The 24,471-nt window shown below is 47.3% G+C and overlaps 1 protein-coding gene across 3 annotated transcripts in view; it reads left to right on the forward strand.

The window, feature by feature from the left end:
• PARG (poly(ADP-ribose) glycohydrolase) overlaps positions 1-24,471 on the forward strand; it is a 148,077-nt gene that overhangs the window by 74,026 nt on the left and 49,580 nt on the right. For all 3 annotated transcript variants that reach the window (XM_078603548.1, XM_078603547.1, XM_078603549.1), the window contains 3 exons: positions 2,908-3,068; positions 7,737-7,816; positions 17,909-17,969. In XM_078603548.1, the coding sequence (XP_078459674.1) occupies positions 2,908-3,068; positions 7,737-7,816; positions 17,909-17,969 (302 nt within the window). The remainder of the gene's footprint in view (positions 1-2,907; positions 3,069-7,736; positions 7,817-17,908; positions 17,970-24,471) is intronic.

Genomic DNA, 24,471 nt, shown 5'->3' on the forward strand with positions numbered 1-24,471 from the left:
GTGGCTGGTTTGTGCAGCTTGTAGCTCTTGAGTTCTTCAGACCGTCCCCGCCGCCCGCTGTCCAGACTCGCAGCCTTCAGATGAGTAATACCCTTTTTAACCACCACGAGCAGAGGCATGTATTATTATGACTATTAATATGATTTTTGTCTTAATAATAGCCCCACGCATTACCGCGAGCTGTGTTTGGAAAATTGCATTAGGGATATGCCGATGCCCTTATGTTCGCGTGGATGTTATTAGGTTCCTCCCTACTCCATTTCTCTCCCGTCTCGCAGCAAATAGCGAACACAAAGTGCCCTTGTCTGTTTACCTCGGTGCTCCACAAAGCCACAGGGACTGGAGGTTTAACCCTTCGCCAACAGGGCGAGGTTTCAGAAGTTTATATCTTCGGGGGCTGGCTCGCCGTGAGGTTGTTAATGTCCACATTGGTGCACAGAGCTGACGCGCTCTGGTGGTCGTGCACAGCTGTGATCCAGCACTTGGGTAGTGCGGTTGGTGGATCATCCAGAGGTCAGAATGTGCCGTGAGGTTCCCAGCATTCTGGCTTGTGATGCGGCTAAGAGATGGCGGTACAGCAATTGGGGGTTGTTGACTGGTCTTGTGCGGATTTTCGAGTGTTTGAATCGGTGGGTTCTCTCGGGGTTCCTCCGGTTTACTCCCATGTGCAAAAAAACTCCTTCAAAAGAGACCAGGCCTAATGTGTATATGTGTGCGTGTATGTACGTACGCCTACTTTATGTGAGTGTGTACCATACATACGTGAGGTGGTGGCACGGTGCTTTGTCCACTGTTGCGAGTCTGGCAGCCCGAGTTAGATTCATCGCCGCAGTTCGTTTCAGTGGCGAGTGAGATCTGCACGGACAACGCAGTCTTTCCCCTTCACCAACGTGGGTTGCATCGCTTGCTTTCAGACACGCTTCTGCGGCCGCCTGGAACGCTCTTCCTCCCTATATTAGGAAGCTGCTGGAGCTATGGCACTTTTAAATCTAGATTGAAAACCCATTTATTTAGTACTGCATTTTGTGTTTAGTTTTCTGTTCTTACCCCGCACCTCAGATTCGCACGGTTGGCTACGTACGGCGCAAAAGAAGTCCAACATACTTACAAACATGGTCTAACACCTCCACGACTGACATCGTGTGGGGGGAGGTCTTCAGCCCGCAGGAGGGTAACAGATGGCTGCAACTTATTTATCCTTATTCTTGGTTCTTTCGGTAAAGTCACGTAGAAGGGAAATAACTAAATAATAAAACAATAAAATTCTCACGACGTTTTGATTGCAACACAAGCAATCATCATCAAGTGTGAAAACCACAGCAAGAACATTTGAAAAAAGTGGTTATAAATTATTTGGCGACGCTGTGTTGGCAGCGGTGCACAAGCATAGTTAACAATAACAAACTCGATGCACTCATCAACAACACTGTTTTTTAATATATAATCAGCAAGGATTCAGACAATAGCCCTTTTTCATAGCACGATAGAGGCCAGAGTGGTAGAGTGCCACTAATGTTAGCTCTGGCCGAAATGTTGTAGGAAATTTATTTATTTTAAGTCAGTGGTGTTGACGAATGTTCATTTCTTGAGTGGTATAGCTATACCGATGTCAAATGTATTGCAAACTATCTCCGTACGATCCAATCGCTCTGCACAATTTTCTCCTTTGGCCACCCGTTAGCTCAAGAATGACGATCCAACCGAATAATCTCGTTCCATCTTTGTCCTGTACCACGAAACGCAACACATTTGTCAATAAGGGCCTTAATAGGAAAAATATATATTAGGTTATGTTCCGGGCACCTTGTTCGTAACACATGACAGAGAGGCAGAGTGGATAATAAGAGTTGGAGAGTGCACTGGGCTGATGAGAATGACATTTTTTTTATGTTTTCAGATGACCATATGAATCGTCGCCTAATAGCTGACACATTCAACTTTACAGCAGCCATTTAAAAAACAGACAACTCCTTCAACGATCAACAAGTATTTTTAAAACAAAATCATTACCATTATAAAAAATATTTCTGGAACATTGCATCGTGGGAAGATTGTCGCTTGTATGCACAAGGCACAATGCGCTTCGCAAGGCGGTGTGCTTGTGCACCACTGCCAATGCGACATCACCAAATGCTTTGCCCTGTGCCAGCTTTGTTTAGTTCAGTCGCACTCTGCACCCTTTTATTCTGTGTCATTCTTCATTTGCATCGATCTTTCTCGTCCTTTGTCTCTGCTTCTCATTGCGCTTGAGTGTGTATCGCTACTTGTGGTACCCTCTCTGTATTTATTTGAGAGCCACGTCCAAACCACGGAGTCATCTTGACGTTTCTGGACGAGTGTTGTTTCTTGTACGAAATCCTCTTGAATATTTTATTTTATTTCTGCACAAGGGCCGCTGCCATGATGGTGGAATAGCACGATTGACTTCAGATGTCGCGGTTCGATCTCCCGGCATGGCTTTTGAAACGGTGACCAGGATTTTTGCCATTCTCCGCTTGTTTCCACCCAGCAGTATGAGTAGGCGCACCAAACTCCATCGGTAGGTCATGTGTGGTGGGCTAAATTGTGGGATACTCCCACCTCTTTGAAGACGTATGGTCAGTGTAAAAGAGTAGGCCAAAACATACCCACTTCACCAGGACTTTAGGGATCCCTCAAATGGAGGTTATATCGTCAGCAGTTGCATGAGCAAGGAATTGCAGGGCTGCACCTTTAACCTACGTGTACAATAATATTCTCGTTTAAGCACAGTTATGAACTCCTTGATTCAAACCCCAGCACCCCAGTGGTGCTGGCTCCGTGCTATGCATCACTATCACCATTGTGCCATTGCTTCTCTGGCACCTGTGCCACCCGTTACCGCGTTTAACATCGCTGCACCCTGTTGTGCACCGCACGTGTCCCCAGCCCCTGCCGCTGCTCCGCCGGGACACCGGCTTGATGCTGACAATATCTCAGGAGCAGGCTGCCTGCCTCCTGGCCAACGCCTTCTTCTGCACATTCCCCCGGCGCAACGCCACCGGGCCTCGGAGCGAGTACTCGGCCTTCCCCGACATCAACTTCAACAGGTGCAGCGGTAGCAGCAGTGCACTCGCTGTGCGTTACAGATTGTACACACCGTGTGTCATGCAGTACACACGCACAGGCCATGCTGTACACACCGTGTGTCATGCAGTACACACACACATGCCATGCTCCCTCTATGTAGAGTATTTCCTGCTGTATACACAAGACATGCTCTTCGACTCATAACGGCCATGCTCCAGTGTTCACACAAAAAAAGTTTCAGTTCAAAGGCACGCTGCAGTCCATGCACAGGCTATGCTCCCTTACACATACTCTGTAATATATTGCGCACACTTTCATGTTGCTGTGTACACGGTATATGATGCGTTACACAGAGGCCATGCTGTATTATACACACCATGCAACGTATCAGTTTATACGGAGCCAGTGCCACTGTATAAAGTCAAAGATCCCCCTTATAGCCTTAACAGACTTTTGAGGCAAGTGTTAGTGAGCACCTATGAGGACTGGCACAGTACACGGGAGTGGGTGGCCACAGCCACGCTCAGCCTCATTTGTCTCCCTTGTGGTCACGTTTACACACCGCACCAGGTACTCATTTAAGGCTGAGTCGACCAAGGGGAGGCCCAGGACCGGTTCAGATATTTGCCACTGTTATTGGTCACGAGCGGGAATTGAACTCGGGTCACTGGGTTCATTGTGCAGCGCATACACTGCTGCACCACCACTCCCCACTTGTCGATATACACAGTAACACCCAGGTAATGCTGAAGCTTAGATCAGAGTAAGACCTGAGCTTTTGTAAATCTCCTTTCACAGGGAGATTCTCATACTGCACTTGGTCTTACTATCACACCTCTAATTGTTAAAACGGGCGACATTGCACTGATGGTCCATACGTGTGACAAAGCCACGATCATTTCCTGTGTCACAGTGGCAAAGCCACTTGACATTTGCTGTGTCACAGCTTGCTATATTAACCGTAATGCAACCTCACTCTCAGTTGCTGATTGAAGTTATTGTGTAGGTCAGATTAATGGCAGATACAAATCTTCTTTCAGTTGAGCAAAGTCAACAATGATGGAAGCAAAGTTATCAATGAATATTATGAATGAATCCACTTGGTGATTTAAAATTATGAAGATTGGGGTGCAAAGATTTTTATTGTTAGCTTTGAAGTAGATTACTCCTTGCGTTGCCGTATAGGAACCCTCAAATGCCAAAGGTCAATCGATCGGTTTAATTGCCCTGTGACCTTCCACTGGTCCTTGTGATTCTAACAAGATCAAATTTGTCAATATTTGCTTGTCTGTGAATAGCCTGTCAAAGCTTTTTCATAAGTCGTATATTTTATGAATTTTATGGACATGCAAAGGCACATTTGTGAGATTTTCAAAGCATTGCGGCCATCACATTGGCTTGCAACTGGCACAAACGCCCACAATAGTTAGCCACACATAATGGGCAATGCTCCTGAACCTCAACTGCCAGCCTCACTTTGAATGTATTACTGTTATTTACTTTTACATTTTACAAATTGATCGACCCGTTCCTGTAATCAATTAAAGCTGACTGCGGTTAATCATCTAATTGTAGATAATAAATGACCGCGTGTAGCAGGTGGGGAGGGTGGAATGAGGCGGTTGTAGGTGGGGGACAGATGACCGCTAAACGCTACTGCCTTACAAATTGAGTGGGACAAATTAACGAAATATTGCAGTTCATGCAGACCTGCAAAATTACCCTCATAGTCATTTAACTAAATATATAAGCAGATAATATGCCCCCCTCACATGCCTGTATCTCCACATAAAAAAACAAGTGTCTTTCACAACCCATCAGCTGCACAGCAGCATTGTTTCAAGACGTGAAAACTCCAGACTGGTTTCAACATTCAGTGTCTCAGCAGTCGCACTTGCTTCAATCACCTCTCTTGACGTTATGGTGTCCGAGTTCGATGCAAACTGACATCATATATAACGTTTTACATTGGGGTGAGTTCTATTGGCAAGCGCCTGTTTAGATTGGAGCGACATACGAGGGTTGTTATGTGGCCATTACCACATCCAACCGCGTTTGTCTCTCCAGTGTTCACACACTGCAAATAATCAAGAAAAGTTCAGACGCCACAAATATAAAAAAAAGCCTCAACACATTCGTAAATAACGCTGCCTTAAAAATAAAAAGGATGTAATTGGCAACGTTTTGGGCAATGGTCCTTTTCCAGAGAACACAGAGAGGCTGGATAGGCCGAGTGTGACTAATGTCAGCTCTGGCCGAGAATCAAACTCGGGTCTCTAGGTTTGTAGCGCAGCACAGTAGCTACTACACTACCGCCTCCCATATACAGACACACACCAGGGCTGGGTTGCCACGGACCACCGTGCCCGGATTAATATTTAAAAGCTCACACGCATGCTATAATGATGCCACTCTAAGAAGCAGGGCGCTGACATTTGCAAACAGACGCCAGTTAGGGCCCAAGTCACCAATTTGGCAAATGGGGGCATTTGCTGTTTTATTTATTGCAACGTGCCGGCCCTTTTTAAAATATGGTATTAGAATCTGAGTGTTTGTATTCAAGCACGGCTGAGTGGCACTGTGGCAGAATGCTCGACTCGCATGCAGAAGGGCTCGAGTTCAACTCCTGGTTAGACATTGACCCATCCTGCCTTTGAATCGAGGAACGATTTTCTTCGGAATGAAACATTTCCCAACGGCCATGGAATTGTACTCGTTTCCATCAGCATCTGGGAACATTGATGGACATTGCACATTCCTGTGCCGGGTACCAGTCCCCCGCATAGGGCTTTCGCTCTTGACTTCTGATAAATCTTTTGAATCTAGATTGAAAAATCAATCTAGACGCGATTCGTTTTTTTGTACTTCCCCGCACCTCCGATTAGCACGGTCAGCTATGTACGGTGCGAAAGAAGTTCAACAAACATCATACATACGTAAAGTGGTGTGTATTTTATGAACCTCGAAACGATAATGGTCGAGTCGACCCCCCCGAGCGCCATTTAAATTTGGGACTCTTCACTTTGCTCGTAGATATCTCTGCCGCAACGCCGCGCGAAACGATGCTCTTTGGTTTTTTTGGTAAAGTCACGACAGGTAAAAAGTAAAAAAAAATGACAACAACTACATTAAATCACGACGTTTCGGGCGCAACACAAGCATCCGTCTTCAGGTGGGGACAACGTAGTGAAAGCACAACCGTAGCGAAAGCACAACCGCTTAAGTGTTGTGCTTTCGCTACATTGTCCCCACCTGAAGACGGACGCTTGTGTTGCGCCCGAAACGTCGTGATTTAATTTAGTTGTTTTAATTTTGAATTTATTCTATTTTTTTTACCGACGTGACTTTACCGAAAAAACCAAAGAGTATGGATCCTTGCAGTCACGACAACTTCAAATCTGGATGTTTAATATATTTGTCTTGAGTGTTATTATGCTATCAAGTTTGTTTTTACATTGACACGAAAGTTCCAAATTAAAACAATAACTATGCTTGCATAACAAATGACCAAATGTGAATGTAATTATTTTGCGAACTGAAATGCAGGCAAGCATAGTGATATATACGTCTAAAAAACCATGTTTAATTGAATTGTATTATCATAGCTTAAACGTGTTGTTTTCTGCAATTTAATTACAATGTATACTGACATTTTAGTGCATTAACAGTCTGCTTTGTCAGAATAATATCGGTTGTTCCACGGATAGTCTTTCCCCCTGCATTGCAATGTGGACTTCACCACGAGTGTAGTGCCACCATTGGAGATGAGCTCTGCCCTATGCTCGATAAAAGTGAGCATGAAAACACTGGCAATTTTTTGAAACTATAGAAGTCATAGTTGTTTCAGACATTATTTAAAATGATTTTAAATATTTAAGGGAGTGGATTTAACGAAAATGTTTATTGTACCAGGTACGGCCCACTCACTGGCGGAGCCAGTGGGGGGGATGGGGTGGCACGTGCCCCCCCCCCCCCCATGATCCGATCGAAATCCCTAACTTCGATCGGATCATTGGAGTTTATTAGTAATAAATCGGAATTTTGCGACTCCCACTGCCACTGTGTAGCATATTGTGCCAGGGACTCTATGAGATAATAGGACAATAATCTTGAGTCCATAATTGGCAATAGGTAGTAGCAAAGCGGTTTTAAGTGACTCAGAATTGTGCGCAGTTGCGTATACAGCACACGACTTTTCTGAAGGCATACCATTTAGCGAGCGCAATGCCGATCACACACGGTTCGAATTTGACCCCCGATCGATGGCTGCGCTATCGCCGCACATGCGTTGAATAAAAAGCAAGGGACAAGTCCTTACTTACTAACAACTCCTATCATTTTTCATTGCTGGAGGGGTTGCCCCCCCCCTACCTACTAAGCTATATTGCTCTTATTTAGAAGCGACTTGGCCACAAATTATTGCCAAATGAAGTGGCTTATGGTTTGGAAATGTATAGCAGACAAATACTCCAGATGCATGTTTTTAAATGTGGAGGGAAAAACTGGAGGACCTGCAGTAAAATCCATTCGACCATGGGGAGAGTGACATTCAAAATTCAAATATACAGGCGTCAGGATCTGGATCGAACCCACAGCCTCCTGTATACCAGGCGAAGTATTTAACATCTCGCCACTTCCCAATTAATTATCCTAACCATCATAATCATTGCCATATTGCTCTTTCCCAGGCTCTTTGAAGGGAAATCGGACCGCAAGTTGGAGAAGCTATCGGCCATCTTCCACTACTTCTGCCAGGTCTGCACCAAGAGTGAGTAGTGCCACCTCTGCGGAGACTTTGCTGAGCTCCCGAGCTCTCCCTCAACTCTGCGTTGCCGTCCGCTGCGTTTGTTGAGCCTGCTGGAACTCCTCGTTACCAAACCTTACGCACTTAACCTGAAGCAAGTTGAACAACAAGTTCGGGTATTCTTTTTTTTATTGTTGATCGAGAAACCGCTTCTTGTTAAGTTTGTATTGCTTGTACATGGTCACCACTTTACGTGTTGGCACATTCAGATGATATTTGTATGAACACACTATATATAAAGGGTGTGGTGGCCTCAACCACTTTGACCGTATTCTTGGTTCTTTCGGTAAAGTCACGTAGAAGGGAAACAATAAAATAATACAAATATAAAACAATAAAATTCTCACGACGTTTCGATTGCAACACAAGCAATCATCATCAGGTGTGAAAACCACGGCAAGAAATTTTGAAAAAAGTGGCGTTTTTTTTATTGTATTGTTTTATAATTTTATTATTTTATTATTTCCCTTCTACGTGACTTTAGCGAAAGAACCAAGAATATGAATCCCTGCAGTCACGAAAGCTTTAAATCGCTTTGACCGTGTTGATACATTTCATCAACCTGGAGAAGGTTATTGAGTTATACCCTGACTTGGGTTTGAACTCGCAACCTTCTGGCTACCAGATAAGCTTCATAAACCACAGTGACTACTCAGGGTGTATCACTCGCACGCATGTATATATTGCTCTACATGCTACCACCCATGTACACCTGTTTGTAGATACCAACATACCTATTCTCACGCTTTCTTTCACCCATTCATTTCTCTGGAACGCACGGCATTTTGAGCAGTGACAAGCAATGCAAGATTACTTCGCCGAATGAGGGTAAATTTGACCCTGGAGAAAAATCGAGTTGGGCGCTGCGCATGATGAGCTGTTAAAAGTGCGTGAATTTCGGGGTGAACCTTGGATATTTAGCCAACAAATTGTTGAACGGGCAGGGACGCAGCTGGAGTTGGGAGTGGCCCGAGCAGCCATATCGGCAGGAGGTCCCTGTACATCTGTTTTACCCCCGTTATCCAGGGTCACCCTGGGGCCATGCCTTATGTATGTATGTTGAACTGCCTTCGCTCCGTACGTATCCAACGGTGCTAATCGGTGTTAGTTCTCACAGGGGCACATACATTTGCGCACAGACACAAAGACAAATATCCCCCATATAGCCTCAACATACTTTTGCGGCAAGTGCTGTTTGTGAGTAGTACCTATGAAGGCCGGCATGGCACACGAGGGGCTGGGTGACCAGCACCACGCCGGGCCGCTTTTGTCTCCCCAGTGACGATGTTTACCCACCGCACCAGGTACTGACTGGAAACGAAGTCAACCTAGGGGAGACCTATGACTGGTTCAGAAATGCGTCACTTGTGTTGGCCGTGGGTGGTAATCGAACCCATGTCACCGGGTTCGTCGTGCAGTGTGCTACACCCTGCGCTACCGCTCCCCACACTCACTCGTACACGCAGGCGGAATGAGGGGAGCAGTGCGCTCGAGAGCGCGATACACAGACAGACAGGGACACGCCCCGACGCACATGCCCCACTGTGATTGAGTGTGCGTCCCGTCAGTCCAGCCCACTCCTCCTCCTCTCTGTCTTCCATCCATCACTCACATGACTCATCGAAAACACCGAATACATGTATAGACACACATGCACGTACGTAGACATATCTGTACACACAATGTACAATGCACACATGCGTGAGACACATTCACACACGTTGTTGCACGTGCACACATGCGTACAATTACCAAGATCCTGTATGTAGCCTTTCAGAGACTGTTGGGGCAAGTGCTGTTAGCGAGCACCAAGTGGCAGTTGCACCCCCTGCGTTCGCCACTGTGCCAACTCGCTTTGTTTTAGCCACCTGGTGCTCTGCTCGTTGTGAGCTTTGCTCCCCCGTCCTCCATCGTTGTTGGAGAGCAAGCGCCCCTAACTGCTCGGTAGCATCCTTCATGAGCCTCCTCCACAGAAACCTTTTTGGTCAAGTCTTCAAAGCTCCCAAGTCCTCCGTCATAATATCAGCCCATCTCTGCTCTAGACCGGGCCGTGCCCGCTTTTCCCACGCTATCCGGCCAAACAGAACTACCTGGTTGGCCATCCTTAGACCGCACATGAGCATTGATCAACCCCGTATTATATCTCACTGCCAGATGAAAATTCCATTGATAAAGGATGCTTCTCAAACGACGTAGTCAAAAATAACCATACCTTTGTAGGCTAATACAGCCACGCAGACATATACAGACATGAACTCATACGAAGAAAAATTCCGCATTCTACATTATTGATATTTAAAATGATGCTTGCCATTCATGTACAAGGTCAGAAACTATGCTTCAGGCAGCAACGGCAGCCAGTCATGCTCCTAAGATTTTGACAACCTTGCAAGTTGTTTTGGCTTGTATCCGCTTAGCTGTGGTGCGTTGCTGTCGAGGGAGGGAGGCATGTAGGTAGGGAGGTAAGGAATGATGGAGGGGTTCTATTCCTGGATGAATCTGGATCAGAGTGAACAAGAAAACCACTGTGAAGGCCAACGGAGCCGCCTCAATGGCATAACCATGTTTCAATAGATGATCATACGTCACTCAGTAATACGTAAACTATGCAGATGAAATCGGCGTCACAGTGTCTCTGTTCCGACTGGCGTTGAGTAGGTGCTCAACTCTGCTCGTAACAGTGAGCCGTTGTGATCATTCCAGATTGCTATGACAAGGGCCAGTCTGTCCCCGGGACAGATGTTGCGACTGCATTGTTCCCACGCTTCAGCGACGCCCCCAGCACTTTCGCGCCACCGTGGCCGTGCGCATAGGAGGCTCACGAGCACGCTGCATTTTGTTCTCAAGTTTAAAGCGGATTGACCGTCAAATATTATTGAGACTTCTTTCGCGTGGCTGATGTCGATGCAGAGCAACAGCTACAATTTAACACTCAGGTGGTCAAGCCAGACAACCGTGTCAGGAGTAGCAGAGTGTATCATCATTGCTGTGATGTCTCCTTTGTATTTGTGAATCGGGCATTGCGTCGCTATATGTTGTATGGTGCATCAGGTGATTTGTGCAGTGGATGCGGTTTATAGTGGACCATGAGCTTCGTGGAAGATCAAACCCAGTGATCTTCTGCATTTGGTCTTTCACAACAAGGTGTTTACGAGTTTTTTTGAACCCCATTCAGCTCAATATATCAATAGAAGTAGTAGTAATATGACGGTAATGACTCGTGCTGTTAGCATGAAACAAAGCCAGAGTATGCATATACACACGTTTGTGGCTGGTCCTCATCTCCGTTGGCCGTGCCGAGCTGGTGGTCGGTTGTTCAAACTCCTGTGGCAGGGGCGAGTCTTATTATCCGTATGACAAGCGCTGTCCTCTCCGCACAAAGTGCCGCTCATTTTATTGGCCCCGGAGGGATGAATGGCTGTGTTGACCGCTGATTACGAGTCAAACTCGGAACCTTTGTATCATCAGCCACGCTCTCTGACCGCAGCATCAATTCATCAGGATGCTGAGATAGGAGCAGTGTGTGGAAGCCTTTTAAAATGAGTACGTACATGTGTGTGGCCATGCTAGGATTGTGTTACTAAGTCTATAGTATTCGTAGTTATTTGGAAGGTACTTTTACTTTCAGTATTAATATAGTGCAGCTTAATCAATGAAGAATTGTGCTTCGCACGAAGCCCCGCGTGATTCTGACTGCTCGTACACTGACAGCATTTGGCAAATGACAGCTGTCTACTGCAAATGGATGCACACAGACACACGCACGTACAGACACACATGCACAGACGAACAGGCACACGCGCGCACTCGTACACACGCGCGGACACTCGCAGGCACTCATGCATGCACTCAAGCGTCGTACGCACGCGCTCGCTTAATTTAGAGTCGAGGCTGGATTTATGCCGCAAACCTGATCACTCGCTTGCAAAATAAATAATGTTCCTGCAAGGATGTCTGATTTAGATGAAACGTTTTTGGTCGGTTGGGGGTGGTTGGGTTATGGAGAGAGGTAGGGGAGGAAGGAGTCCACAAGAGTGAGCGTAGAGGCTCTGAGGCGTTGGATAAAGGAGTCCCGCTGTGTTTACAAAGTGAAAATTAAGTTATAGTGTCGACAAACTCAAAGGAGCATGGCATGGTGCTCATCTTTTGTTGGTGGCTCAGAGCCAGGGGTGGGAATTGCACAATATTGTGGCAGGACCAGTCTCAACTAATACAAACTATTTTTTTATTTACCAGGTAAGGCCCCACTGAGCTATTATACAGCTCTTTTTTCAGAAGCAACCTTGGCCACTAATGATAGCTCAACGAAGTGGCTTATCATCACGTGGAAATGTATAACAGCCAAATACTCTAAACGCATGTTGATTCTAAATGTGGAGGCAAAAACCGGACGACCCAAAGAAAAATCTTCATGACCATGGGGAGAACTTGCAAACTCCAAATATACAGGCATCAGGGTCGGGATCGAACCCACGACCTCCCGCATACCACGACCTCCCGCATAACAGGCGAGGGAGAAAACATCTCGCCACCATGGCACCTCTCTGCAGGCCAAATCACTGCTGACTTTCCACAAAGCATTTACAATTGCAGGGAACCCCATGGGGATGGTGGGTTGAGTTAATCACCTACCAGTTCAAGACTAAAGGGGGTGACACACATTGGCCCAGCTATTGACCCAGCTTTTGGCATGCTTTAGTTCTTCCCCAAAGACATCAGTTGGCAGCTCCGGTGGGAATCGAACACTCGACTGTGTAGCGTGGCTCAATGGCTAAGCCACTGACTGGTACACATCACAGTCACTTTTTTCAAATGTTCTTGCTGTGTTTTTCACACCTGATGATGATTGCTTGTGTGGCAGTCGAAACGTCGTGAGAAATTTATTGTTTTATATTTTTTTTATTGTTTCCCTTCTACGTGACTTTACCGAAAGAACCAAGAATATACATTGTGCATATGTTTTTATAATTGCATTACATTCATTTAGAGAATGTACCTTATATATCATACACACACACGTAATGCCTCTCGGATCTTTTGGGAACAACGTATCATCCCTGCAATGGTGATGCAATGAGTACCACTTCGTAGGTCGCAGTGGTTGTGCTATGGAAAGACAGGACAGAGGGATGTGAATTTGCGCAGTCTTCTTCAGATTACTCGCGCAGATCAATTAACTTCGAGAGCTCATTGGAACAAGGAGACACTTTGACTCAATATGCACATGTGTTCAAACACATGAAGTCACTCGCTGCAGTACACTAGTGCATCGTGGGTGCATATATGCACCAACACACAATTCCTTATTGATTGAACAATTAATAATTAATTTCTCAGCAGAAACCTAACGCATCTTATGAATCTGTTTGAATCAAAGATTCACCCCAATGAGTTAGTGAGGTAATGAGTGTGCCTGTAGCACAGGAGGAGACTTGTATGATGCTTATAATATGAGCATTTAATAGAAGCCTGGAGGTGGTGGTGGCGAGGCATGTGGCCTGTAATCCAGCACTGTGCGTTACAAGTTTAAATTATGATGATATTACTCAGATGCAGCTTTGACTACTTGAGCAAGCTCGACAATAGAGGCCATTAAGATTTACATTGCTGATGTCTTTAACGTGTGCACTTTATTGCAAATTTCAATGTATAGTATGTGCACACAGTGTTTTATATCTATATATAGATATAGATTGCTTCGATGTAAATCCGTAAGCATATGTGTGCACTGACTCACCGCTCACTGCTTGGCACTTCATTCTATTCATATGAATAACATGCAGGCATGTGTGTGTGTGTACGAATATGCATGTGTGTGTGTATGTGTGCGTTTGGGGAGCAGTAGTGTAGCAGTTAGCGCGCTGCGCTAGAAACCCGTCTACCCTAGTTCAATTCCCGCTCATGGCCAACACCAGTGATAATTATCTAAACTGGTCCTGGGCCTCCCCTAGGTCGACTCGGCCTCAAGCTTAGTATCTGGCACGATGTGTAAACACCGCCGCTGGGAAGACAAAGGTGTCACGGCGTGGTGCTGGCCACCCACTCGCTCGTGTGCCATGCCGGCCTCCATAGGTGCTCGCTAACAGCACTTGCTCCTACAGTCTGTTAAAGCTATACGGGTGATCTCTGTTTGTGCATGCGTGTGTGTGCGCGTGTGCGTGCCATCGGTAATTGTGTATTGATCCCAAGTCATTTTCTCTTGCCCAGTGGACAGATTGACATTGCTAGCATAAACTGTCCCCCACCTGTGTGGATATTGTGGAAATGCCGGAGCAATTGGATAATGCAATATGTCATGCTGTGTGTGTGTGTGTACATCTGCCTTCATTGATAGGATTAAACGTATATGCTCGCTTGCCGAGAATCCCCAGCGATGATTAGGTTGGCTTTTAGTGTGTGTGTGTGTGCGCGTGGGTAGTGGTGGCACGGTGATTCACGCTGCACTACGATCAAGGTGACATGGGTGCAGTTCCCATCCATTGACATCGTCAGAGGAATGCACTTGGGTAAATTAGTTATTGCTCTGCCCTAAGTCGACTCAACCTTAAATGAGTAGTACCTGGCATGGTGCGTAAACATCAACATTGGGAGACAAAAGCAGACTGGCGTGGTGCTATACCCACACCACCCCTGTGTGCGGAATGTGATCCTGAATTGGTGCTTGCTTACGGCATGTGGCCTGTGTAGCGTTAACAGGGGATCGATACCTTGTCATCGTCAAACTCATTGTGCTACGATTATTGGTTTCGTAAGTTTAGTTTGACCGGGATGGACATCATCACCAGTGACATTTGGTATCTCGTTTTGGCCTGAGACTCGCTGAGATCACCTCAACCTCCAGTGCATGTAAAGTGGCATCCACCTGGATTGGTTAAGAAGTTGGTGGGTTTGAACATGCCACTTTTTCCATTGAGAACCGAACACTCTTATCCACGGTGCCAACCGGCCAGGTTCCCCATCGTTCCTCGGGCTTCGTGAAGCTCGCCTGCGTCAAGTGCTTGTGCGTGGGTGTTGTGGGAGTGCACCGGGACCCACACTCTTGATGAATGACGTGGGCAGCAACTATTGGATTCCCGTTTGATCCGCTCGGGGCCTTCCCTAACGATCCACGCATTAACAAACCCACTTCTCATTAGCACCTGCTTCAAAATTTGAATTTCTCCTGGGATGAGCTAATGCCGTAACTTTAGCTAAATTGTCATCGGCCACCATCTTATAATTATTTTTCATTACGTATCTTTTTTTCAATTATTTTTGGTCGCTCACTGTTTAGTGTCCAAGCCCATCCAGTTAGTGAGCCTGATGCGGGGTGGCGGGTGGTATTTACGCTGTGCGGACAGCTGGATTTAGCCTCGTGGTCACTGCTGCCAGCACTGAACGAGTTTGCAGAGTCGAGGCTTCGTGTCCCATGACAGCCGCTTACGGCTATGTCTTTGTGACCGTGGGGAAGAGGTGGTGTATAACTTTCCCCAGCAATCAACTTAAGCTATGTGGGGGATCTTTGTCTTCATGGATGTTTCTATATGTTAGTGTATGCTCGTGGTATCTGAACCTCTCCTCTATCTCCCCTACACCAAGTCACTATTAAAGGCGTGCATTGTATTGTCAGCAAATGTCTCCACTTGGGCATCACAGGCCTTGTATGTGTAAGAATTTAAGTTGTTCCATTCATGCAAATTCTATGAGAATGATTCATTTGTACTAAATGGAGCGAACACAAATGTCCGTTGAGATGGAAAACATGAACAATACGATCGAGATTGGAAAAACGAGATAGGAAATGAGTTGACTAATCTATATTTGAAGGTTTGAGTTGACGACAAACTCAAACGGCGACAGTACGTCAACTCGCCGAGGGGTGGCATGGAAGTTAAGTAGTTCGTAGTTTTATTGTTTGTTATATTTTTATTTATTCACATATTTAACTCGGAACATGCCACCCCTACTCACATCACTTTTGTGCCCCTGTGGTCTACAAAACTTAACGGGTGTAATCTCTTTGTGTGGATGTGTGTGCTTCACTGGGCTGTAATTGTTTTGACCCGGGGTTCAGTTGCTGGCCATACTCAACCCGAGCAGCAATCGGGCTCTGAATCTGCACCTCGACTCGTTTAACTTATTGTTACGTACGACCAGAGATGGCTGCACATTGTTCAGTTCATACTATACCCCACAATTTCCAATTTGGCCTTGAGGTGCTCGCTAACAACATATACCCCATCGATCTATAACGCAATTTGTAATCTCTGTGAGTGCATGAACAATGTATATTTGTCCGTGTAAACATGTCCATTTTAATAACTGTGCAGAATCAGGCACATCGTAAATGTACCAAATTATGTTTTTATATCGTAGCATTGCTAAAGTGTTTCCATTTCCATTAGCGCTGATGGTTAAGTTAAATTATCGCTGCCTTTTTATTATTTACTCATAAAATGTTGATTGAGCACCAATTCACCCGCTGTCATGAACTCCCTTGCATCACTGCGGAATTGCATCCGAGTTGTTTTGGCCTTGCCACCACCTGCTCTTGAGTCTGAATCAGTATTTTCCATTTCACTTCCCTTAATGCGTCCTTTGTATAACCAAACTAGGGCCTATTGAGATGCAATAGCTCTTGCGGACACGTCAGTTCATTGTCCTTTAGCCAAATACGATTCCATTGATATTGACGATATTTTTCAAGCAAACTTGTATATAGTGACCTTCATATGACCCAAAGGTTTGCTGTCATTTTAAAGACGTGGGACGGGAGGGGGTGATACATTCATCATCCTTGATTTAGCCAAGAAAGAGAGCTCTAAGATTAATTGTGACCAGTTAAATTCAGTGTACTTTTTTTTAACCGAGTGGGAGATCATTGACGTTTGTTAAATTGCATCCTTCACACTGGGGTTCAGTTCGAGTCTACCTTCTCATTCAACAAACAATATTTAATTGAAATGCATCGCCTCTTGACGAAGGCAACCACCGTAAACTTAGTGGCCTTCGCCTAACAAGCTGAGAGATCCCATTGAGATGAATTGGCTAATTCTCAGGGTCAAAATAATCAAGTCGACTCACAGAGTCCCTCCCCCCACCCCTGTTCAAATGAGTAATGGATGCAGCACTAATCTCTATTGGTGGACCTGAGTTAATGGTGGAGATTCCTCATGAACAGTGTTTCCATATTACGACAAATGTTTTCTTCCTTACAAAGAAGTACTTGGTCTGTCACCCATAGAGGAATGGTGGGCTTAGTTTAGCCCACAACCACCCCCCCACCACGCCGAGATTTAATGTCGCGGACCTTTCTCACGTGCGTTGAGCACACGAACCAAAGTGTAAGCTGGGCCACGTGGACTTCATTTTGATCAGGATTGATGAAATGTTATCTCTCACCCAGACGTCCTATCAGACTCGGGTTAGGATCCCCTGCGTCTTTAGCCGGGCGACGGTGGCGCACGCCTGTAATTCAGTGCTATGGAGGTCAGGGTTGGCGGATCGCACATGTTAGGAAAGTCCCCATGGTCGTCGAGGCGCCCAAACCCTTTACTAGTTCACAAGGCGGTACAACAAGAATGTGGATGTCGCTTGTTCTGCCTGTATGGGGTAACGTTGCCCCCTCATGAGCGTGGGTTTTCTCCGCGTGCTCCAGTTTCCTCCCACGTGTAAGCTTTCATTAATTGGCTGAAAACATCTTCGTATATGAGGGACCACAGCTCGGCAATTGTTGGTGCCGGTTCACCGCCTGGCTGCATTCCCGCTCGCCTGTGGTTCCTCGCGCCTCCGAGTCGTTCTCTGTCTTCGAGAACGAGCGAATGCTGTGCAGCGCGTGACAACTTCTAATTATACTCTTAGGTTTTTTCAGTAAACCCACGTAGGTACCTAGGTTTTTTTCGGCAAATTCACGTAGGTACCTACGTGACTTTACGGGAAAAAAACTTCAAAAACCTAAGAGTATGAATCCTTGCAGTCACGAAAGCTTCAAATCTAGAACTTCGAATTATTTATTATTATTACTATGAGTGAAGAATTGCTGCTGACAAGCCAGTCTTTGTTTTCTGTCCTCCGCAGTGCCGACAGGATTGCTGACGTTTCACAGAAAAAAACTTGAAACGAAAGTTGAGTGGGAAAGGTAAGTCTTTTGTTTTATCAGAGTAAACATTGTATTTCCACAGCATGAATTTCAGCTTCATGATTGCATTTCAATGAGTTGTTTTAATTTACACATATCCCACTGGGGGAATCGGGAAAAATTAGGTAAACAAAAAGGGCATCTGCATCTGTAACACCAATCTCAATATTTTCTTCCTGGTTTACTTTAGCCTACATAACTGGTTTTATTTTCCTACAACTTTCAATGACGTGTAAGCAAGAGGTCATTGCTATCCAAGTAAGAGAGAGATGAACAATCATTGGGGTATATATTAATGTACCATTGTGTCCACTGAACCTGTATCGACATTGCAAGCCAAAGTGACTCCCCACTCAAACAGACAATGGTGGCAGCACTAGTCTCCCTGAGCCAATGTTGTATGTTCCATGTTTCCATGGAAAGTGGCCAGTCTCTCCATAGGCTGTTCAGTGCCATGAGGACATTTGGGTGTTATCGTCAGTTGTTTGCCTCTTAAGCCATCAGGGACATGTCACTGGACATAAAACATCTTTCTTTCCAGAACCCATTCACTCAGTATATTTGTACAGAAGGGAGGTTTCTGGCCCACTTTCACTCATAATCCCCATGCGATGATGACGACATGATGAGTATTTTTCTGGTGGTCCAGTTTCTCTCATTCGTACAAAAATTCCCAAAAATGAATGTCTTTGTACATTGGTCATCGGACATGCTTTAGTTCGATACTATTAAACTCTGTCCAGTGCCGCTCACCTAGAAACTCGGCCGTTCGTTATGAATGTCACTCTCAGCGCAAGGTGGGGGGGGTGCGTTTTGAGTTTCTGACACCAGGGCTCAGACATTTTCCGAGCTCGCAAAACATTGTAATTTTGCATATGACCTGAGCAGTACCTTCTGAAAAAAATAACTAAATAAAGAATGCCACATTCCTCTCACCAGAGGAATGTAGCATTTCCACATCTAGATGAGGGCCACTCTAATATATTAACACTACTGGATGTTAATTTGAGCAGGAAGCATACGTGCGAAGGTTTATGGGACGATGGTTCAAGAGTTTTAACCTAATATCCTATCCAGGGTATAGCTGATTGTTTAATAAGCAGAGCTTCCAGTCTTGAGATTCTGAATCCAAATCCTGACCAGGAATAGACTGAGACCCATTATCTTTATCATCTTATAAGAAGGCAGTGTTGTTTGTACGAACAGGATATACTGGTACCTGCCATACACATGTGGCATTTTAAACAATGCACCCGGACTCACAAATTAACTTAATTACTCCAATATGGCGTTTTAAGCACAGTATCACAGCATGTCAGCACTGCTGTATGGACACAGCTCAATTACCATGTGGTAAAGGGCTGCCATGTTAAAATGCTGTCTAGACTGCCAGCTTGCTGTATTACTGACTTGATCTACTGTATTGACATGTGTGCCTGACCTGCTGTGTCAACTTGCTGTGTTCACTTGCCCTATTGACGAGCCGTCCTGACTTCACCGTATTGCCCTGCTGCCGTATTGCTGTGCTGCCTCGATGTGTTGTATCTCGCTGTAAATTGCTACAATTTAGCATCACCGATATTTACGCTACACTTGCTATAACTTCTTGCGTGACGATCTGAATCAAGCGCTCTTGTGTACACTTGCTGTACCGGTGAGCTGTCTGGACTTGCTTCGACTCGTCCTGTTGATGTGCTTTGTTGATTGTGTCTGGATTGGAGAACATATGCAAATTAATGACGTCATGCAAACTCTTTTAAACAAAAACGAGTGGGCTTGGGCAAGACGCAACGTAGCTGCAAGGGATGAACAGGCAAGAATGTGAACGGGATGGCAGCCAAGAAATGACACGTCTGTAAATAAGTGTACCGAGGAGATGGAGTGATGAAATCAGTTAATGCGTAGGTATTGGATGGATTGTTGCATCACAAGATCGTGAGGGGGGCAGCTTGGTGAAGCCAAGTGGTAGATTGGTCATGGCTGACGATGATGACGATGATGACAATGATGACGACGACTTAACTCGTTGGGTGGAACGGTGGCACAGTGGTTTGTACACTGCACTCAACCTGGGGGCCCGAGTTTGAGTGTCGCACATAGCGCACAGCACACAGTTGATATGAGCTATTATCTTCACTGCATGCAAATTGTGTGTACGTATTTTATTTAGGATATTGCTCAGAATCGATAAGATTGAACAAATGACACGGTACATACAACATGGGCAGAATAAACATGACATCACAGTACAGATGAAGTATTGGAAAATGACGGCAGGAAACTCCTTGACGGGAACACACTTCTTTTATTAAATCTTGACTTGTAACAATACAACGCGTGGCCTCTCTTCTTCACAATGCGGTCACCATACAACGGTACAACTCGTGACCTCTTCTTCTTCACCCTACGCTTCTCTTGACTCTCTGGATTCTGTGCTGCTGGCTCTCTGTGCCTCGTGTAGACTCCGCGCCTCGGCTACACTCTTCTCTCGCCTCGTGTAGACTCTGCGCCTCTGCTACACTCTCCACTCGCCTCGTGTAGACTTTGCATCTCTCTCTCTGGCTACACCGTATGCATACTCGGCTCGTGTAGACCTTCCTCTCTCTCTGGCTACACCGTATGCATACTCGGCTCGTGTAGACCGTTCTCTCTCTCTGGCTACACACTATACATTACTCAGCTCGTGTAGACCGTTCTCTCTCTCTGGCTACACACTATACATTACTCAGCTCGTGTAGACCGTTCTCTCTCGCTGGCTACACACTATACATTACTCAGCTCGTGTAGACCGTTCTCTCTCGCTGGCTACACACTATACCTTACTCTCCTCTACTCTCCATTACTCTCCTCTACTCTCCCTTACTCTCCTCTCCGGGCTCTATCTCTACACCTTCGTCTTCATTCTTAGATGGTTCCACTTCTGCCCCCTGCTCCTCTGTGCATCACCTTATATACCTCTTCTTCCCGGGAGACGGAGCGGATGCGGACCTCAACGTCGGCACCGCTCCTCAGTTACCCAATCCCCACGCGCTATCCCTACGATCCGGTTCCGCTCAGCGCGTGTTTCCACTCCCCGACCAATCACACCGCGCTGCTACCCGATCACTCCCTCTGGGCGCGTCACCGGCACACAGCCAATCAGCAGCACTACCCCCACCCGCGCACTGACGCCTGCTCCTCCCCGTCAACGCGCGTCACCACACACACACCTGTACATACGCGCTGGCACACGACATATACACCCAGCGCGTATCACCACTACATCACCCCCTCCCACATAGCTCGCAGCCGGCCCGGCTGCTAACAACAACCAACCACGATGATAAAACGACAACCAACAAAAAAAAACCCCGTAACCCCCCGAGTGTGCCCCGTAACATAACACAACAACAACAACAACAAGAATAACTATGTACAGATTGACAATGAACACGAAAAGTCAACAATAACACGATACGAGCAAATTTGAAAGCGAACGCGCCCCCCGTCCCTGCGACTACACGCAGTGACGAGGCGCTCCAACTGCCCCGACTCCTCACGAGGCAGGTCATGCAAAGTAGCACGACCTGGCGCGAGTCCGTCTGGCTGGTCCATCGTATGGGGCGGGACACTGACGACCGTCCGGCGGTTCCGGCTGCTCCAGACGGCGCGGAACGGGCCTGAAAGGGCCGGCCCCGCCGCGGAGATCCGGCCGCCGGTGATCGGCAGCTGTCAGTTCCGAGACACCTGGGAGCAGATCAGGCGAAAATACGTGTGGATCAGGCAGAGACATTTCCCCCTCTGGGTCGCCGGTCACGTCACACGCCCGGCCATCACGACACAAGGGGAGGCCATATGGAGGCGAGAACGGTTTCAGTCGGGAGGGGTGAACGTACCAACGGCGCTTTCCCCACTTTATCTGAACGCACTGGGCCCGTGCAACGCGCACGACCTCCACGGGTCCCCTCCACGGTCTCAACAATTTAGGCGACGTAGCCAAGGGTGCCTGAGGGCAATGCAGCCAGGCCCTGTCACCTGGTTTCCATTCGTGCGTGGACACCTTCCGTGCCCGCAACCGTTCATTAGCAATTTGGCGAGCCCGTGAATTAAGCCGTGCGGCCTCCCTCGCCTCTGTCAGCTTGTGAATATTAAACTTAATATGTTCTGCCAAATTAGAATTAGTTCGTGGAGCGGACAGGCCAAGTTGCGTTTCCATTGGCGGGTCAGCTTCCCGACCGTACATCAAATAGAATGGGGAAAACCCCGTAGCTGCATGGGGGGCCATTCTATACGCGGCAAGGACTCCCGGGACCTGCAGGTCCCAATCTACATGTGCCTCGCACACCTGCTGGCACAGCATGGAAGTCAAAGTTTTGTGGAGTCTCTTCACCATCCCGTCAGTCTGCGGGTGGTACGGGGAGGTACGCACCTTCTTGGTACCCAACAGATCGCACACCTCTTGCAACAATTTACTCGAAAATTTTTTACCTTGGTCGGTCAGCAGGCGTTCGGGAGCCCCCTTGTCCAGGACATAGCCCTGGACGAAGGCATCCGTCACAGCCGCTGCCGACTGGTTAGCGAGAGGCCACGCCATAGGCCATCGGGTAAAGTATTCGACCCCCACTAACAAATATTTATTCCCTCTCGGCGTGACTGGGAAGGGCCCCAAAATATCGAGTGCAACGAGCTCGTTGGTACGCGAGACCTGAATAGATTGCAGCGGTGGATTAGCTGCCACGGCCGGTGGTTTACGCCTGGCGCACTCAACGCACCCCTTCAGAATATGTACCACATCACTTCCCATTCCCGGCCAGTAATAGTCACGCTGAAGCAGGGCAAGCGTCTTGTTAACTCCCAAGTGCAAGAGGCGTTCGTGTGCCGCCAAGACAACCCTCCCCCTCACAGCGGAAGGCACCACGAGTGCGTTCCGCCGGGACAAACTGTCCCATCTCAATAACACGCCCTGCTCAAGTACATAGGAGCCGGTACGCTCCTGGTCCCCCTCGGGACCCCCAACCTTGCGGCGCAATGCTAGCAGCGAGCTGTCCGCCATCTGGAGGCGGCCCCATTCCCTGAGCGACAGCGAGAGCAGCGAGTCCCGACCCTGAGAGGCAGTGGAATCATCCCCGATCGGTGCGCCCGCTGTCGCAGCCAGTGCCCCCATCTCCCCCGCAAGCGTCGGTTTACAGCGCGCCGATCCCGACAAACACGCGCATTCATCACAAGGCAACAACCGCGACAAGCAATCGGCATTCGTGTGTCGCAACCCCTTACGGTACGTAGTCGTAAACTGATAGTCCTGGAGGACTTCCAACCAACGCGACAACTGGCCCGAGGGCTGGGCGACCCTCAATGAATACTGTAGCGCCGCGTGGTCCGTTCGGACTGTAAAGTGACGACCATAGAGATATGGCCTAAACTGCTGCACAAAAAAAACAATGGCAAGCAGCTCGCGACGGGTGACACAGTAGCGCTGCTCCGCCGGAGACAACACCCTACTACCGTAGGCGACAACTCTTTCGACCCCCCCAACGACTTGGGATAGCACCCCCCCAATGCCCGTGTTGCTAGCATCCGTGTCCAGCAAAAAGGGACTGGCAAAATCGGGATAACACAAGGGTGGGGCACCCACCAAGGCGTCCCGGAGGGAGCGAAACGCGGCCTCCTCCTCCGGTCCCCATTTGAACTTCACTCCCTTCGCCGTTAGAGCGTGCAAGGGTTTTGCAATAGTGGCGAAGTGCTCAACGAACCGCCGATAATAAGAAGCAAACCCGATGAAACTACGCACGTCGGAAACGGACGTAGGTGTCGGCCACGAACCGACACAATTCGTCTTCGCGGGATCGGTGGAGATCCCCGAAGAATCGACAATGTGACCCAAGTATCTAACGGACCTACGAAGGAGGTGACATTTGGCCGGTTTAAATTTCAACTTAGCCGATCGCATTCGCAAGAACACCCCTCTCAATCGCCGGAGGTGTTCTTCAAACGTTTTACTGAAAACAATGACATCGTCCATATAAATCAAGCATGTATCCCACTGCAAGCCCGACAAAACCAGCTCCATAAGTCGCTGAAACGTCGCTGGAGAGGAGTGAAGTCCCATGGGTAACCGGTTAAACTGGAACAGCCCCCCTGGAGTCCGAAATGCTGTCTTAGGTTTCGACTCTTCGTCGAGCGGCAACTGCCAAAACCCCGATAACAAATCAAGAGTCGAAAAATATCGCGCACCAGACAATGCATCGAGGGACTCATCCATCCTGGGGAGCGGATACGCGTCAGCCACAGAGATCTTATTCAGGCGACGGAAATCAACGCAGAATCGCAGGGACCCGTCCTGCTTCTTAACCAGCACAATAGGCGCTCCCCACGGGCTAGAGGAGGGCGAAATAATATCGGCTTCTAGCATATCGTTAACAGCCGACTGAACATGTTCCTTCTCCACGGGACTCAGTCGGAAGGGATTTAGCCTGACCGGCGCCGCATCGCCCGTTTCAATGTGATGGTGCAACAAATCCGTGCA

Source organism: Lampetra planeri, chromosome 20, assembly GCF_965212315.1.
Source record: "Lampetra planeri chromosome 20, kcLamPlan1.2.h2, whole genome shotgun sequence".
Taxonomy (NCBI): domain Eukaryota; kingdom Metazoa; phylum Chordata; class Hyperoartia; order Petromyzontiformes; family Petromyzontidae; genus Lampetra; species Lampetra planeri.